Genomic DNA, 16,884 nt, shown 5'->3' with positions numbered 1-16,884 from the left:
GTTTGCACTTAAAAGTATTTGTGAGAAAAGACAAGAGGAAAGGATACCAGGAAAGGTGCTTTAGACGTGAATGGACTGTGGACATGATGCAGAGCCTGTGTGACCTCTCTAATGATGAATCAAGAGAAATAGACATGGCTGAACAGTGCAGCAGTCACATCAAATTACCCACAGCTCATTTCAGCAGTTCTGAGATAATCTGAGGCTTAAGGTCACCACTGTCCAATGCTGCTGTCGGCTCACAAACCCATGTGGTCTCTTTTCTTTTCTGCCACCCTTCTACTTCATACACATTCATAATCCTTCAAGGTATCTCCTCATCTTTCATTTTCACTTCATGTCCTAATGTTGTGTCCTTACAGTGATCCATCCAAACCAGGCGGCCCCTCTCTGCCCTAACACTCCCCAGAGACACTGATGTTCCTGCTCAGGCAGTGAGACAATATCCTCTTCCTTGGCTTCAGACTGGCGTTCAATCAGCCCCCTGATGTCACAGGCAACTGTCAAGCTGCTGGCTGCTCTCAGAAAAAAAGATTGAAGAGGACAATGCAGTGCTGGAAATTAGAACACAGTGAAGGATTGACAATAGGAGCAGACAGGAGAAAAAAGAGCAATAGGGGACGAAAAAGGAGAAGCACTAGAGAAAAATAAAAAGCAAGACAGACGTCTTTCAATGTTTATCTGAGCTGGGAAAACGCCACCAGTCAAGTCTAAAAAAAAGTTGTTACTTTTGAAACAACCCTTGTTACCCTCGGTAACACTGGAAAGCACTGACACATACAATAACAGAGCAGGAGGTTCCTCTATGTTGAAAACGTGCCAGAGAGTCACTTTCCAACATCAACACTGCTGCACCAAGTTGCTTCATCATCACTCTGGCAAGAATAAGTACAACTCTGGCAAAAAGACACAGTACACGTGCCACTGATACAACTGATGACTAATGATCTGTGTGACCAGCAATAAGGATCTTTGCCCTGGACAAAACTGGTTGAGCTGTCCAGGTCAAAGTGATGTCAGCATACCAGTGGCATCTTTACTTGGTGATTAACAGGTGATTCAACACTTTTAAATCTATAGCAGAATTTGAATGAACGCAACTTTGACATACTGTACATATAGTGCAGAAGATTTGGGGTAATCTATCAAGAGAAACTGAATGCAGTATTTAAAGTTACATTTTCATTCACTTATCCTAACTAGAACATTAAGAACTGTTGTCTTTTTATTACCTAGTAATTAGCCCTGTATAGTACACAGCATGTCCTCTTTCAAGGTGTCGCCATGTATTCCATGGGATTCCGTTACGTACGATATACATCACATCATTCCAATCCAACTGCCAATAATGACAGAACCTCACAGACAAAAAAACAAAGCTGGTGGTGCCCAGAGACCTTTGCACACTACTGTACAACTTTGCCCCGAGATGTCAATAAATCTTACACGCAGGTCCATAAATATTTTGATGGTCTCCTATGGTTTTTGACTGTTGCAGACTGAATACTGAAGTGAATCTGACTATAAACAATTATATTACAAATCAAAATGTAGCACCTGTAAAAACAACAACAACTAACCTTTCATCCCAGAGGTGTCAAACTGATGGCCCGCAGGCCACATGCGGCCCCCAAATGGATTATTCGCGACACACAACTTAATATCATGGTAGATGATATATAACAGACAGATCGTAAACACAGCCTGTGTGGCTGAGGCACAGCTGCCAGCAAGGTGGCAGAATATAGACAGAATATAATACTAAATATATCTGCTAGCTTTATTTTCATAATGGTAATAATAATAAGACATTCTACGTAATTACCGCATTATTAAATGTATTACATTCAACATTAAAAAAAATACATATTTACTTCATTTCAATAATAGATTTATTTTGCATCACAAATATGTTTTATTGTGAAGCATACATCATTCCATATCCAAAGAAGCGCTTTTAATTTGAAATTCTGTGAAATATCATGATTGTGCTATTATGATGGAATATTTTGTTATACTTTTAAGCTCATATTGCCCATTTGCTACTGAACAGTTTTTTTGACCTTTTTCTTGTTTTCCTCTGAACCGGCCCCCACTTTACTAGACAAGATGCTCAATGGCCCCTGGGGAATTTTACTTTGACACCCCTGGTTTAGCCCTAGTGTGGAGGTGTGCTGATCAGGGATTATCCTTTAACTGCTCACTGGCTTGACTGATAATTGAATGGGTTATTGTGCAACACCAATGACTATGTTGCAATTTTTAGACTTTTTATTTATAGATGATTTCTACAATCTCTTATCAGTAGTTTTATCAATAAGCATATAGTAGTAAAACAAAGTCTTCTCTTTGTCAGTGCAGACTGATTAAATGTCTGTTTGTTTAACTGTGCATCTGAGCAACAGGCTGCAAACACACTCACCTGCAACAAACACACACACACCTACAGTCTATCTCAGGCCACTGAACCCAGGTCTACAGTGAAAGGCATTTCCTGAAAAGGCTGAACTGAACTGTTGGGCGACAGACAGACAGACATTTAAAAAACAGACATGGCATCCGCATGATACTCACCTAATTTCATTAAAGAAGCCAGGAGAACCCATAATGAGATTTCAAACGGCGTCTGTATGTGATGGTAGTCGAGGCTGAGCACAGGGAAAGCCTTTTTAGTGAAGTTATGTCCCACGTCCGCCTCTCTGTGGTTGTCTAGATTTTCCTGGTGGCTGACATCCGGAGAGCTGGCAGCTCCGTGGGGAAGGAAGAAGCCTTCCAGGACGACCAGCACCACCAGCAGGAGCAGCCCCCGCTCCGGCAAACTCCTGCCGAAGCCGGCCGAACCTGTCCTCAGAGGCATTTTGTTGAGCAATTAAAGGCGACGAAAGAATAGTGAATACGTTAAGTCGGCTTTACAAAACCCAAACTAATTCAAGGAAGTTGGCTTAAACTGAGTTAAGTTATAACTGCGCAACGTCTGCGTAACTAACGAATTCCTACACAACCAAACTGACTTTTAACGTTTGACTCGACTACCTTTATCCCGACCAGAACATTCTCTGCGGTCACGTTAGCTAGCTTGACTCCGGTGTGGTCGCTCGCAGCCAGGTGAACAGTCAGTCACACAGGCCGATGGAAGAGGACAGGAAAAAACAAGATGATATGAAGACTTCACTTTTACAACCCCACAGACAATAACGCTGTAAAACCGGAGCCTATCCTGTTCTGCTATGTTTACAGCCGTGTTTCACAAGTTTCCCTCCGTGTCAGTGACCACAAGCAACGTCCTCGTCGGCGAAATGTGTCATTGGTGATGATGGAAGCGAGGAAGACACTGCAGCGGCGGCAGCAGCGGCATCATCCCATCCCTTCCGCGCCCCTTCCTCCTCCACGAAAGCCGGACAAATTTGGCGGTGCTCCGATACTGACCTTGAAGAGAATCCACGCAGCTGCCACATTGTATTTTACCGAGCACCTTAATGTACCTCAACTTTTTAACGCCAGTGCCCGTGTATGCGGCTCCCCTCTCTCTTTTCTTCGGAAGGACAGGACCTTGATCGGGGGCCCAGGTCGTTGACGGGATGGGATGTGCTGGTCCCGGGCTTCAGCTCACAGGCTTGACCCTAGTGGAGAAACCGAGTGACGAGTGCTCTCCTCTCTGCAGTTTATGTTTGGCTTCGCTCAACCTTCAAAACGCACACCCTTTCGCGGAGGTTTGGATGATGGGAGGAGGAGAAGGAGGAGTAGAGTGGAAGGGGAGGGGTATCTCCGACTATAGTGACACCTATAGGAATGGAGGGAGACCACCTTCCACCTCAGACATCCTGGGGAAGTCAGTCTGGCACCAGGATGAATCAGAACCACAGTCTGTTTAAGTCGGCATTCACATTCAAGGAGCTCACGTTTGGGATTTTGGTGCAGAGCAAACACTGTATCAAGAAAAGCCAAAATACTCCAAACAACTCAGATGAATAAAAATGAAAGTTCCATCCAAATCCTGTCCTTGCCCTTGATCTGCCATATAAGAATATGTTAATGCCTTTGATCTACCCTCCCCAAGTCAATCCAAATGGAAATCTGAATATGTAAAAAAGTATAAAACTCTGAGGAAAAAAAGTCATGTTATATAGTATGTTAAAACAACAGGAGTTGAGCCAATGGGCTTTCCTAAATTGAAAGGTTTAGACAAGGCAAACAAAACAAGACAGAGTAAGACTGAAGATAAGACAAAGGACAAGTAAGACATACAATCAGACCACTTCAGGGTTAAAAGCAACATTGAAATAAACAATAAGACCTAATTGACTTAATTGGATTTAAAAACATCAATACAAATAGAGGAGCTGATGTTGGACAGGTCAGTAGAAAAGGGATACAATGCAATATATAATTAAAGATTATATACGCACAGATACACAGACACACGTATATAAGGTTGAGAGGAGAGTCCCTGATATATACACAGTGCTGTGCAAACATCTTAGATTTGTTTTTCCAGCAATACCATAATGACCGCATAATGACAATATAATTCATTCTCAGTCACTTCAATGGAACACATACTGAAAATTCATGAATCTCATCCAATCATTTTATTGTTCTCCATAGTTTTATTTTTATAGACACATAAAGCTCAAACAGAGGGGGCAGATAATACAACTGAGGCTGAAAACCCCCTGTACACCATCCTCATGGCACCAGGACCATGCTTCTGAAATGAATGTCACCTTTACGGACCTGTTCATGGATGGGATGGAATGTGTTTATTATGCCACAGACTCACACAGAAAGATTGAAGTTGCAAAGTGGGCCAAATGACATATTTAAGAACCTGTATTTACATTGCCATCTTTATTATAACCATATTTATAAGATGTGTATAAAATGTGTAAACAATTCATATCTCATTAAAGCTAATCCATCAAGCAGACGTGTATACTGACTGTAAGTGTTTACACCCTGTGTCTGCATACTGTATATACTGCATGCATGAGCTATAAATGAATATAAACCTGTGTATGAACATTTAGCTTAGTGTGTTATATAAGCACAAAATGCATTTTATAATGTACACAGTTTTTTTATGTTTAAGGGTCCTTCCATGGGAAAGGTATGGAAAAGTAGCAGCTGCTTTCTCTGGTTAACTCATCATTTAGTGAGTACTGCTGTGGATTCTGTGTTGTGTTTTGTGTGGAAGCCAGTTGGACGTGAGATGCACAAATGATTAAAAATAGGTTTAGTAGGCTTAAGCAAATATCAGATGCAAAGGTCCTACAGACACGTGAAGCCAAGTGAGCCAAAGCAAACCTTTACAATACATGTGGAACACAGTGAAATCAAACTTTATGAACTCTCAGCCCCTCACATCTCACATCATTGAATCATGCCCGTTCTTCTAAGATAATCTGAAAGTATCTTAAAGCGCTCTATAATAATAAAATTGGTGAAAGTGCCTCAATCTAAAGATGCTACAGAAAGTTTGGAAGCTGTAATATCTGCCAAAGTGAGCATCACTGTGTGGTTACTTTGTAAGGTGTCCAAGGAGAGAGTATACAATACATAATTTCGGTGGGGGCTATATTTTTCTTATAAATATGTACGATGCCCAGGAGCATCCAGGCGTTTGTGGTATTTTCTCCCCTCAAGGACACTATAGGAATAATCTACATGCTTGTTGTCACTCAGCTTTAATATTAATCGCCTTGAATAACTGACTTGCCTGTTACTGCTAGTGTGACTATGATCACATGAATATAATTTTGGAAAAATGTTTTTTTTAGTCTCAATCTCGGATGATAAAAAAAAATCATGCCTGAAGATAGACATTACCTCCATGATCTGAATTCTAATGAAGCATGACCCAGAATTCTGAGCAGTGATATTCACAATAGCAGACTGAGAGGTGGTGGGAAGGAAGCAGGCTATACATTTCCTTTAATGATGCAACATTTGTCAAGATGTCAAGGGTCAGTTTCAGCTTCCAACCAATCAATAGGACACTTCAGCAGAGCACAGGGACACTATTGAACCAAGATATGCTCAAAGATAATAACACGGGCCTCTATCTTATGTGCTGTTTGCTTTTGTTGGTTGGGCGTGTAGAAAAGGGAGTGGCCATATACTTGCATTGCAAGTTCACATTTATGAATGAATCAACATACTGGTGGATTTTAGCGCTGCACCGTTCAATGTATAACCCACATATAGTCACAAAGCATTGACTTAAAGTGGGTCTGCTGTTATACAAGGGTGGGTTACAGGAATCAGCACTTCATAAAGCAGAGATTTTTTTTTAACTTATTTTGATTCTTTAGAGACTAAGAGATTGAAAGCATACACTCACCAACCACTTTATTAGGAACACCATTTGTTTTAGGAGCAATGAGAGGTCTCTTTTTATAACTTCTGCTGATTTTGCAACTCCTCATTCATATGGCTAACTCTGTGTTCTGTCATGTCCCAATGGTATTCTAATGAATTCAGATGTGGTGATAAGGAGGGCCACTGACGTTCACCAAACTCATTATTATGTTCATGAGACCAGTTGAAGCATTATGATGCTGGAAATAGCCATTAGGAGACTGTATAAATTGTGGCCCCAAAGGAGTTCACATAATCAGCTGCAACATTCAGATTGGACTGACTTGTATTTAGGGGACCAAAGTGTGAATGTTGGTATGAAAACACTGGACTCACTTCTGCAACAAAGTACAAGTGTTGTGATGAATTTAGATTTGCTGCTCTTCTTGCATAGCTACAGTTTGTCTCAGCCTCAGTGTGTGTGTGTGCTAAACTGCCTATTATCCTTAACAATTAGGCCATTACAACAAGAAATGAAGCAAGACACTCGATAATTATAGTTTTGTGCTGCTTTCTTGTCTTTCAGACAGGAAATTAACCTTTGGGCGAAAACCCCTAAACAACAATGGACTAGACAATGTCTAGTCTGTCACCATTAATTAGGTATGGTCAGTGCTGATAACAGTTTACTGCACGACACACACATGCACTTCGACATTCTCTAAAACGTATGGAGACCAAGCTGTTAGTCATTTCTGACCATCCCTATGTGTTTATCACTCAGTGTGACTGTGAGCTGTTTCGGAGGTTTAACAATGAGGAGAAACAGAAAATGGGTAGAAATCCACAACAATCCTCTGTTGTTGTCGTCACTTTTACCCAAGAATACAGCCTTGTCTGTACGATTGGCAGTTTTCATTTCTCTGTTACATGCTGCTGGTGTGACTTATACTCTCATTTCTAACTTCTCTGTTGATTATTTGTGTGTTTTGTATTACCCAATGTTTTACCCAAAGAGCTTATTACTTGTTTTTAACCTCCAGCCCTCCATGGCCTGGCTCCAGATTATATTTTAGACCTTTAATCACTTACACCCCAGCACCAACCACGGCTCTATCTCAGAGTCCAGATTGAAAGAAGGAAGACAGAGCCTTTGCTATCAGAAATTGAAGATAAAATAATGACGCTTAATTTGTCATATGTGTACAATCACCTGATTGTATGAATTGTTGTTACCCTAGGGTCAGCTTTGCAGAGGCCATCATTTTGGACTACCATAATTGTACACACTGTTCAGGTCCAGTGTATAACATTGGCAGACATTAAATGCACTACCCCATAGAAGTATATCTGCACAACTATATTATCATTTTAAAATAAATGTATATGTATACATGTATACAGTAGCAGCTCAAAAGTACGAAACCAACCAGACATGCGTTTCATGTTTTTAAAGCAACATAAAACAACACAAATAAACAAGATCGGCTATGCCCAGATAAACCTGATGTATAAACCAATGAAGAAGAAGAAGGAAATGCCAGAGAGAGCGGAGAGTTGTGAAAGTGGTGTGTGAAGGCCGGTTCCCTAATGCACCTGGGAAAAGAAGAGGTGAGTGGATGAGCCCTCCGTTTATTGTACCCAGTCATTTTTATTTACACTTTTATCAGGAATTGATTTCAAAGCTGCCAGGTTTCATGCAATAGTTGTATTTTTATTTCATCACATTTAATCAGTTTTCAATTTGACTTCACCTTTCATTGGATTTTACTTTTCTGCATGGTTAAGCTCTTTATGTATTGTTTTGATAAGCTTGTCTTTTCATTTTTATTATTATGTTGCTATCACTTACTCCTCTTGGAGTTTCTCTTTCTTTATTCTCTGATGAATAGATGCAGGACTACTTTGGTATTGCTTACACATGGGGTGGTATCGTTATCACATATATGATTGGCTAAGCTGTGCTCAGCCACCTCCCTGTTTGGTCCACGTGAAACCATAACCTGCCTCTACCCCCTCAGCTCTGTTGTGATATATGATTACAGTTCCAAGAGCTTTGCAGCATGAACCTGGATTTCTACAGCGTGAATCCAAACATCATCAAACCCATGGAAAACAAAATCATAAGCATATTTCTGTGGTCAGAGGATGTGAGGGAAAACAACTCAAGAGGATGGAGCTAAGCACATGCCTGGCCAATCATAGACTACTTATAGCAGATGGACCATGTGCAAAAAACACCATGAAACAAAAACACTGTGGCTTCAAAGCTGCACTCTTGCAAATTGAGCCAGAAATTCAGATTTGATCAAAGTTAAATTGTGCCCTTGAAAAATAAATCCACAGAGTGCGGAAAATGTGGAAAACATCATTAAAGGTCAGACAAAACATAGTCACCTCAAGTGTCAACAAAGCCTGCAGTCCAAAACATATTTTCTTCTGATTTTGGGAGGCTTTACATAATAATCCAGATGCAAAAAGAAAGCACAGTTCTAGTCAGAGTCAATTATCACCTGCAAAACTTCAAGGTTCCAAAGAGATTTCCACTGGAAAATATTTTTCTGCGCATTGACAGCAAATTACTGGCCACCAGTTGCTACTAATTACTAGATGAATATTTACAGTCATTACTGTGTCCCAGATACTGCACTTTTACAGTAGGTTACTGTATCATTTCATAATAAATGACTGTATATTGAGAGCTGTTTATTGTAACTTCACGTATGTTGTAACATTGTGATTAAGCAGTTCCTTTATAAATATTGTATTTAACTGGATAAATCATACTTGAAAAACTCACGTCAGGGGAGTTCCTTTATAGCCACACACACGCAATAGTTTTACAATAAAACACATCGTAAATTATAAAAGGCAAATGTTGTGATTTATGGTGAAGGCAATGATTTATAGTGTACCAAGTCACAAGATATACAGGGCACACAAAAAAGCTATAACAGGCTGAAGTGGCCACAAATCCTGATCTGCATACTTGAGTAAAGGTCAAATTAATTTTATTAATCAGACACCAAACTGCCTTCTCTTTGAGTGGATCACTGTCTTCACTAATCTTGTGATGGCTGAGCTGCATCACTATGGCTACAGCCGCAAGATCCACCACTGTCACCTCTCAGATTTATGATAATGAGCCAGCAGGATTCTGATGATACTTGGAAAAACAAATGGTGTCATGGCGCTGCTATGGATAAGCTCTTTACATGATGACAAGCTCTGACAGCATGTCCGTCTTCCAGCAGGGACAGAGGCAACAATATTTTGATGTTTTTAAGATCACTGTTGGTCAGAGGTTGTCATTTGAGGATTCTCTGGGCTTTGCAGTCATGTCTGACAAGAAGCAGAACTATCTGGAAAATGTCCCTCTCTCTCTTTCTCTCTTTCTCTCTCTCTTCATCTGTCTGGCTCATTGTAAGTTTGAGTCTGTTGCTGAAACATCTTTCACTCCCGTCTCCTTTCAGCTATTTTGGTATCACTGCTGTACGTACTGCCAGATCACATCATGCTTGATAAGAGCACAGTGGCTCCTGCAGAGCACTGGTGTCCTCAGGGTATCATTTTCATTATCTGAGATTAAGGCAAAGGCGTATTTTCATAATTATGGCCATGTGGTAGTCATTGACCTCTAAGGGTCAGACAGTGTTACACATACTGTAATTTCTTGTTGGAAGCTGACTGTGGATGACGAGCCACTATAACCAGTTATCATTAAATAACCAAGAACCATCATACCGTCACAATGCAGAAATGTCACGTGCAGCAGGGGTTCTGTTCATGACTTGAAATATGTATGTGCACTGTGCAGAGTCGTGCTGTCCTGGACGTAAGAGTGGTAGCACAGCAAATGTAGGCGTTTAACTGGTGGTCTTAACTGAAAAATACATTATTAACTCAGTTAGTTGGTTTCATAGTCTTCAAATCAGGTTTCTCTTTATTTTGACCAACATGTATGCCTTAGATTGCTGGCATTTTATATCATTTTTTTGTTTTAATATTACAAATATAATGATAAAATGACACAGATTCTGTAGTTCATTTATTCATATACTTTAAATATTTAAACTGAGTTGTGTGACCTTGATAAATTACAGTAATTCTAAATTACTACAAAGTTGCTTCTCGTTTAACCCTTAAAGACTGAGTAATTCATTGAGAAAGACATCAGAGAAACATTTATTTACACTGGGAAGGAAGAGAACTGTAAGGCAGTGGTGACGAGAGGGGTCTAGCTGCAACGAAGGGTCCTGACAGTGCAGGTCTGCAGCTAGACTGTCTTGGTGGTGACTGTACCAGACTATAATTTCGATAGACATTATGTACAGTGCAAAATTCCCAGGCTATCATTAGGACTAATAGTTGTTTTGTTGTTTTAGCAAAGGTAAAGTTATTTCTTATGTTTATTATTAAAATACACCAGGAAATCCAGTACTTATGTCAGCTGATGCGGATGTACACACTGTGTGCAGCTCATTGGCTTCTTCGTGCGTTGAGTGGTCACGTGAAACTCGGCGTGTACGTGTGTGTGTGTGCGTGCTTACATCGACGCGCGCGCGCGCGGTCATGTGTGTTTAGTTTCATTTCCGCATTAGCCCGTAGCCTGTTAGCTTCTTGGCTATCCACTTGTCACATTTTCTGGAAAAGGCACGTTTATTATCCAGGACAGACAAACGCGAGACTAATGACGCTTACATGCAAACATTACGACCACGTACAGGTTTACTTAATTGTGTCTCCATGACAACAGCGGAGCCGTGTTGCGGATAAAGTCAAGCAGGAAGCGACTCCAGCGCGAGGAGACTCCCTGCATCATCCACTGTCTTCATCCGCAACTTCTGTCATCTGTCAGCTAGTCTGTGTAAAACCAACTGGTTTCTCCCACTCGTCCACAGTAGAAGTAATGAAGGTAGGCGCTGACTGACCGAGCACAAGTTCAACTGTCACATCTGCTCTCACAACTGTGTGTTTCTTGCCTCGTGCCTGGAAGAAAAATACATTTTGCATGCACATGCTCTATATCTAGTTTTCCAACTTTAGCAATTTCAACGACTTAACTATTTTATATTGCTCTCTATCCTGACTTAAGCTACTGTAACCTTTACTAACTGTACAGTGTGTTTGCCTCCTTGTTGTATCCAGGAAAGACTTGATTCTTATCACTTATTAACAAACCATCCTTGAGTACACATCCTCCATTGTGACATATTGTTTTTTTACAGTATTTGCCAGGATTTGATTTGGCTTAATTTGTTGATGATCAATAGTAGGGCTGATGTTAGTTTTTAATTAATAATAGAACAAATACTAACAAGGAATAAGTAAATCGGTAATAAAACAACACATCATCAATAAAAAATATTCCCACATAAACAAAAAAGCCACTGATTAAGACGAGGATTAAGAATCACAGTGTTCACAAAGAGTTGTCATGTATAAATCAATAAGTAGAGAAAACATCCAGGAAGCTGCTCAGATTCCCACAGATTCAATACTCTGCTGATGCAGATACTGAAACTACTAGCTTCTGCCTTGAACCTTATCATGCATTCACAGAAAATTCTCATCCTTTTTTGAATTATGCTGCTGAAAGACAAATATTATCAAAAACTATGATTATTCAGTACTGAAGTTATCCAGCCTTCTTTCAACCGCTTTGTGTCCACCTCGGTAAACTGCAGTGAAGACCATGGAATACACTTTGCAATAAACAAGTCAAAGCATTTCTTTCCAAAGAAGGTGGTGTGATAACTTTCTTTGCTTGTATCATGTTCCAGGTGTTCGTCTGTCCCAGTAGAAGGCCCTTCCTGGTCTTCTGGACCCTGACTCTTCAGCTGATCCTGTATGGTTGTGTGGTGTTTGCCGCTGAGGGCATCGACAACTGCAAATTGCTCTATGACTCTAAGTCCGACAGGAAAATCCTTAAACAACTGGAGCCACTCATCAATAAGAGGTAAGAGCTGACTCAGGGTATCTGTGTATTCACGGTCTGTCAAAAACAAGCAACAATTCATTATGTCATTTAGAATTGACAGCATCATTCTGACTGATGGTCCATTTAGTGTTGACTGTGTCTTGTATGTTATTATTTACATTTACTGTGATTTCTCTCATGTTGATAGCTTCACAGTCGAGAACACGAATGAAGGAGAGAGCTACACGTATGTGTTTCAGCTGTGTGGGGATGCAGGAGGTGTTCCAGGTGCTGGGGTTATTCAAGTGGACAGCAAGGGGAGTGAAAAGAAAACAACTGTGATTGGATTGTACAATTCAACACAAGCCATTGGAGGAAGTAAGTCTGTGCAGGATATTAAACATTTTTCATCCACATTTACAATGAAACAAAGGAAACTCATTTATTTTATACATAAATTCTTACATCCGCTCTGTCAAAATCATGAAACAGTGTGTGGAAAATGCAACAAAAACATAGCAGTTTGAGACATTTCCCATTAAGTTTATTTGCCATTAAAACAGAGACAGGAGGTGTGATCTTACACAGCAGACCCGTGTTTTATTGCAGTTTTATTGTTATTTGTTTATGCAGATTGTTTGACAAAACTACCGGCTTTTTCCCTGTTTCTGTGTTTCACCTCTGCGTGGGTCTGTGTAAGATCACCCTTTGTGCCTGTGTGTTATTGGCAAATAAACTTAATGGAGAATGTTTTAAACTGCCATTACAATTAAGTGAGAACTGTGCACCCTCCTCCTACCTGTGCGTGCAATTAATACCACCAGGTGTCTCAAATAATATTACTAAATAAATATTTGTGACATGCCAACAATCAACATAAATGGCTCCTACACTCATGCTGTCACATAGGAAAGAATAAAAAACACTAAAATCATCTTTTGTCACCATTTTAGAGCAGATGACGCATTTGCAGGGTTTAATGGAATGCTATAAATTGAAATGGGACCAAATGTTTAGTATTATATTTGTCTCTTCTTCCTTCCCAGGTGACTGGATGATGTTGATCTACAGAAATGTTGATCTACAGAAATGGTGAGGCGTATAATGTTCACTGCTCCAAGGAGAAGAGGAAAGCATTTGTTATGATCTCCTGCAACAGGAAGGCAGACATGGTAAAATCATCTAAATAATAACGAGCTTTATCTATACAACACCTTTCAAACCACAGTTATAAAGTGCTTTATATTGAAAAGGAGAATTCAGAAAATGAGGAGGAACAAGCTATAAAACCAGAGGAAAACAAGTAAGTAACATGGAAAAACCACCTTAAAGAAGTTCAGTTAAATAACCCGGGGCTGTAAAATTCAGCAGCAAAATCTTAAAATCAGTCCTGAAGGCAACAGGTAATAATGTAGGCCAGCCAAGGTAGCAGTCATATGGTCCTATTTCTCAGTCCTGGTCAGTATTCTGGCGGGAGAATTCTGGATAAGTTTTAGCTGATTGAGGGATTGTTGTTTTCTGATACTCGTCCAGTAAATTACAGTAATCTAATCTGGAGTTCAGGAATGCATGAATAATGGTTTCTAGGTTGTGTTTAGAGATATTTCTGAGCGGGTGGAAACAGTGCGATGAGCTTTTGATTACAAAACAACTGCATTCAGCAACTGTGTGTGTCTGACCACAGCCTAATTCTCCCCACATATGCTGTGTTTTCTTGCCCCCTGACTCCTTCTTTAACTGTGTTGGCTTTCATTGATCCTCCTGCCAGGGCCAGCTGGAAGTGCTTCTGGAGGAGAGGGAGAGGGAACAAGACTGTTTTTACCTCTTTAAAGTGGAGTCCAGTGCCGTGTGTCCAGCTCTCCCATCCAAGATCAGCACAGGCTCCATATTACTCATCATGTGTGTAAACATAGTAAACACAAACACTGTAAAAGCTGGAACGTAAAATGTTATGAATGATCAGTCACCATGCACGCTCTCCTCTCGCAGTGGGATTTGCCTTCTGGCTGTTTACCTGATTGGAGGTTTCCTGTATCAGCGGCTGATTGTTGGAGCCAAAGGGATGGAGCAATTCCCAAATTACAACTTCTGGGTGGAAGTTGGCAACCTGTCAGCAGTAAGCCTGAGCCGTCTGAAAAAAACCCTGTCAGTAAACGTTTAGTTTTGCGTGGGCTTTCATTTAAATCTTAAACTCTGCTTTACAGGATGGCTGCGACTTTGTGTGCCGCTCACGAAATCGAGAGGATTCCCCCGCTTACAGAGGAGTTCCCACAGAGGCTTTGGAGGAAGAGCCAGAAGAGAGAGATGACCATTTACTACCAATGTGAACTCAATATGTCAGAGATGGGAGAGAATTTTTCACAGTGTGACACAATGTACTCTTTTGCAGGTTAGATGAAATTGCTGCTAGACACGTCTGTTTTGTTTTTGTGCTGGTTAAGGTCAGGACCTGTTCACTTTTAGTGTTTATCCCCGAGCAACTACAGTCAGCTAAGAGGGTTGTTAATCACAGGTCCGATAGACTTGTCTTTCATGCATCTCATGCTAAACATTTGGTGTCAGACAAATGAGCAATTCATAGAAGACTGCAAAGTGACAATAAAGCATGAGTCTTCTTACATGGAAGTCTGTCCCAAATGGGAAATGTTAAGAAGTTGGATTTCTGTATGATCTAAACCTAATGACATATTGCTCTTTTTTTCTGCTTGGCTAATTATTGTTTTTTTTTTTGTTGTTGAAATGTGCGTGCAGGTTTCAGCAAGCTTTTCTTCCATGGGTCCTTAATGTACACTGACAGTCGCAGGTTATGAAACACACACACATGCTTTTGCCAGTATAATACGGCTTTAATTGAAATTATGAGAATGTAAGAGCTTAAATACTGTGACTGTGCTTTCAGCGTTGTTACACAAGTAGAAACCACTGGGGAAAAAACATAGAAAATGTAGATTTTAATTTCTATTTTTGTAGGAGAATGCTTGCGCTGACATCTATTCACTGCTTAGTGTCACTTTCTGAAATGTGAGTGTGAAGGTTGTAAACAGCACTTCCTCTAATTTCTTTCAGAGAAATGAACATTGTGGACTTCCTGTGCCAGACCTCCATGGTTAATGCACTCAGTCCAGTGAAGGACAATTAGAGGTCATTCACCTAGGAATTCTACAGTTCATAATTTAAGATTCTATGAAGGCAGTCTATGTACTTGTATTTTTGTATAGAATTCATTGTCAAATATTGAAAAATACCAATGTTTCCCAGGACAAAAGAAAGTAATAATGTAGTGTGCAAACTGAAGTGATCTGCTTACCTAATGTGAGGTACACAAACATTATAGTCTGAAGACTGTTTAACCACGTTTTAAAAGTCTTCTGGTTATGTTTTATTGACATAATAATAAGGATTTGATATTTTTACATAGATCTGGTGTAATTATTGCTGCTCAGACGTAAAGCAGACCTTTTTTTACCTTCATGCGAAAAGTACAAGGACGTTTCATCGAATCAAGTTATTATGTTACTTTGAGTGTGAGCACTTTGAGTTTTTCCGTTTGCTTTTTGAGTTTTTTTCTTTTCTTATAATGTTGATGTTTCCTTTGCTTATTTTAGTGAAATATTCTGAGTCTCAATCTGGTGGGGAAGCTCACAGCTGTGGTTGTTGTGAACTGAACAGCCTTCAGATTCTTATAATAACCTGTTTGGTTCAAGGATGACTTACACACACACACACTTTTGATTGCATTAAAAGAAATACCGTATGAAACTGGCTTCTGGTTTATTATGTCTGTTGTAGTGATGAATTCAGATAACATCAAAGTGCACTCAACTTTGGACATTTATTGGATGTGAGTGTGTTTTGATAAGAACATTAAATGCATAATTTTTATCTGCTATTTATATTTAAATGAACTCCACGGTTAAGATCCTGGATAATGAGCTCAGTTAATTATGTACAATTCGTCTTAGCAGATATTAAAGGGAACAGAATCGCTTTAAACCCTTTAAAATCGAGCGTATCGCACTTGTCACGTTTGGGCAAGCGCACTGTGCATTACCGTAATTGCGCGACGGTTTGTGCTATCGGAAAAACGCCAACGGTTTCTGAGAAGTTGCACGTCAAAGCCAACATGTGGTTATTACGGTAATTTCACTACTTGTTGAAACTTGAGTTGGAAAAAAGCTTGTCCATAGTTTCCATTTTTCTAAATTCTACTGTTCATGTACAACTATAGTGGGTCTTCATTTTAAATTGTTAATACACAATTTTAACATGCAGTAAATTCTAAATAACTGCCAGATATTTAAGGTTATTTTGGGAAAACGAACAAAATCACTTAGTTACAGGACATTCTCTGGTCCTGTAAGTAATGGACAGGCTTAGGTGTTAAAGGGTTAAATAGGTTCAGTTTAAATAATATTCTTAAGCCAGGCCTAAATGCTAAAAACCTTTGTACTGTGAGAAATATTTTGATAGCACTTTACATTATGGTATGGTAACAATGTGGTAACTGTATGATATGTATTATCTCTACAGTTATCACCAAGTAGGTAGGTAATAATAATAGAAAATGTGTGTGGTGCATGAAGGAGGATGGATTTTATTTTCTGGTAATCCCTTTTGATTCATAACATGGCAGATTCAGGAATCCCAAGGAATGAAACAGACAAAAT

General features: G+C 39.7%; 2 protein-coding genes across 3 annotated transcripts in view; one reads left to right on the top strand and one right to left on the bottom strand.

Annotated features, from left to right (window-relative positions):
- The window catches only part of slc9a1a (solute carrier family 9 member A1a), a 34,501-nt gene extending 30,793 nt beyond the window's left edge, over positions 1-3,708 (bottom strand). For both annotated transcript variants that reach the window (XM_044033616.1, XM_044033615.1), the window contains exon 1: positions 2,575-3,708. In XM_044033616.1, coding sequence (XP_043889551.1) covers positions 2,575-2,857 — 283 coding nt within the window. In that variant the 5' untranslated portion in view covers positions 2,858-3,708. The remainder of the gene's footprint in view (positions 1-2,574) is intronic.
- Positions 3,709-10,868: 7,160 nt separating this feature from the next.
- On the top strand, positions 10,869-15,976 carry m6pr (mannose-6-phosphate receptor (cation dependent)). Its single transcript, XM_044033617.1, is given in 8 exon segments — positions 10,869-11,212; positions 12,081-12,256; positions 12,426-12,595; positions 12,806-12,814; positions 13,289-13,389; positions 13,986-14,116; positions 14,207-14,333; positions 14,422-15,976. Coding segments are annotated over 8 exon segments (843 nt in total). The 5' UTR covers positions 10,869-11,206; the 3' UTR covers positions 14,545-15,976.
- Positions 15,977-16,884: the final 908 nt, after the last annotated feature.

Source organism: Solea senegalensis, linkage group LG9 (assembly GCF_019176455.1).
Source record: "Solea senegalensis isolate Sse05_10M linkage group LG9, IFAPA_SoseM_1, whole genome shotgun sequence".
Taxonomy (NCBI): domain Eukaryota; kingdom Metazoa; phylum Chordata; class Actinopteri; order Pleuronectiformes; family Soleidae; genus Solea; species Solea senegalensis.
This window is presented reverse-complemented; position numbering and strand designations above follow the sequence as displayed.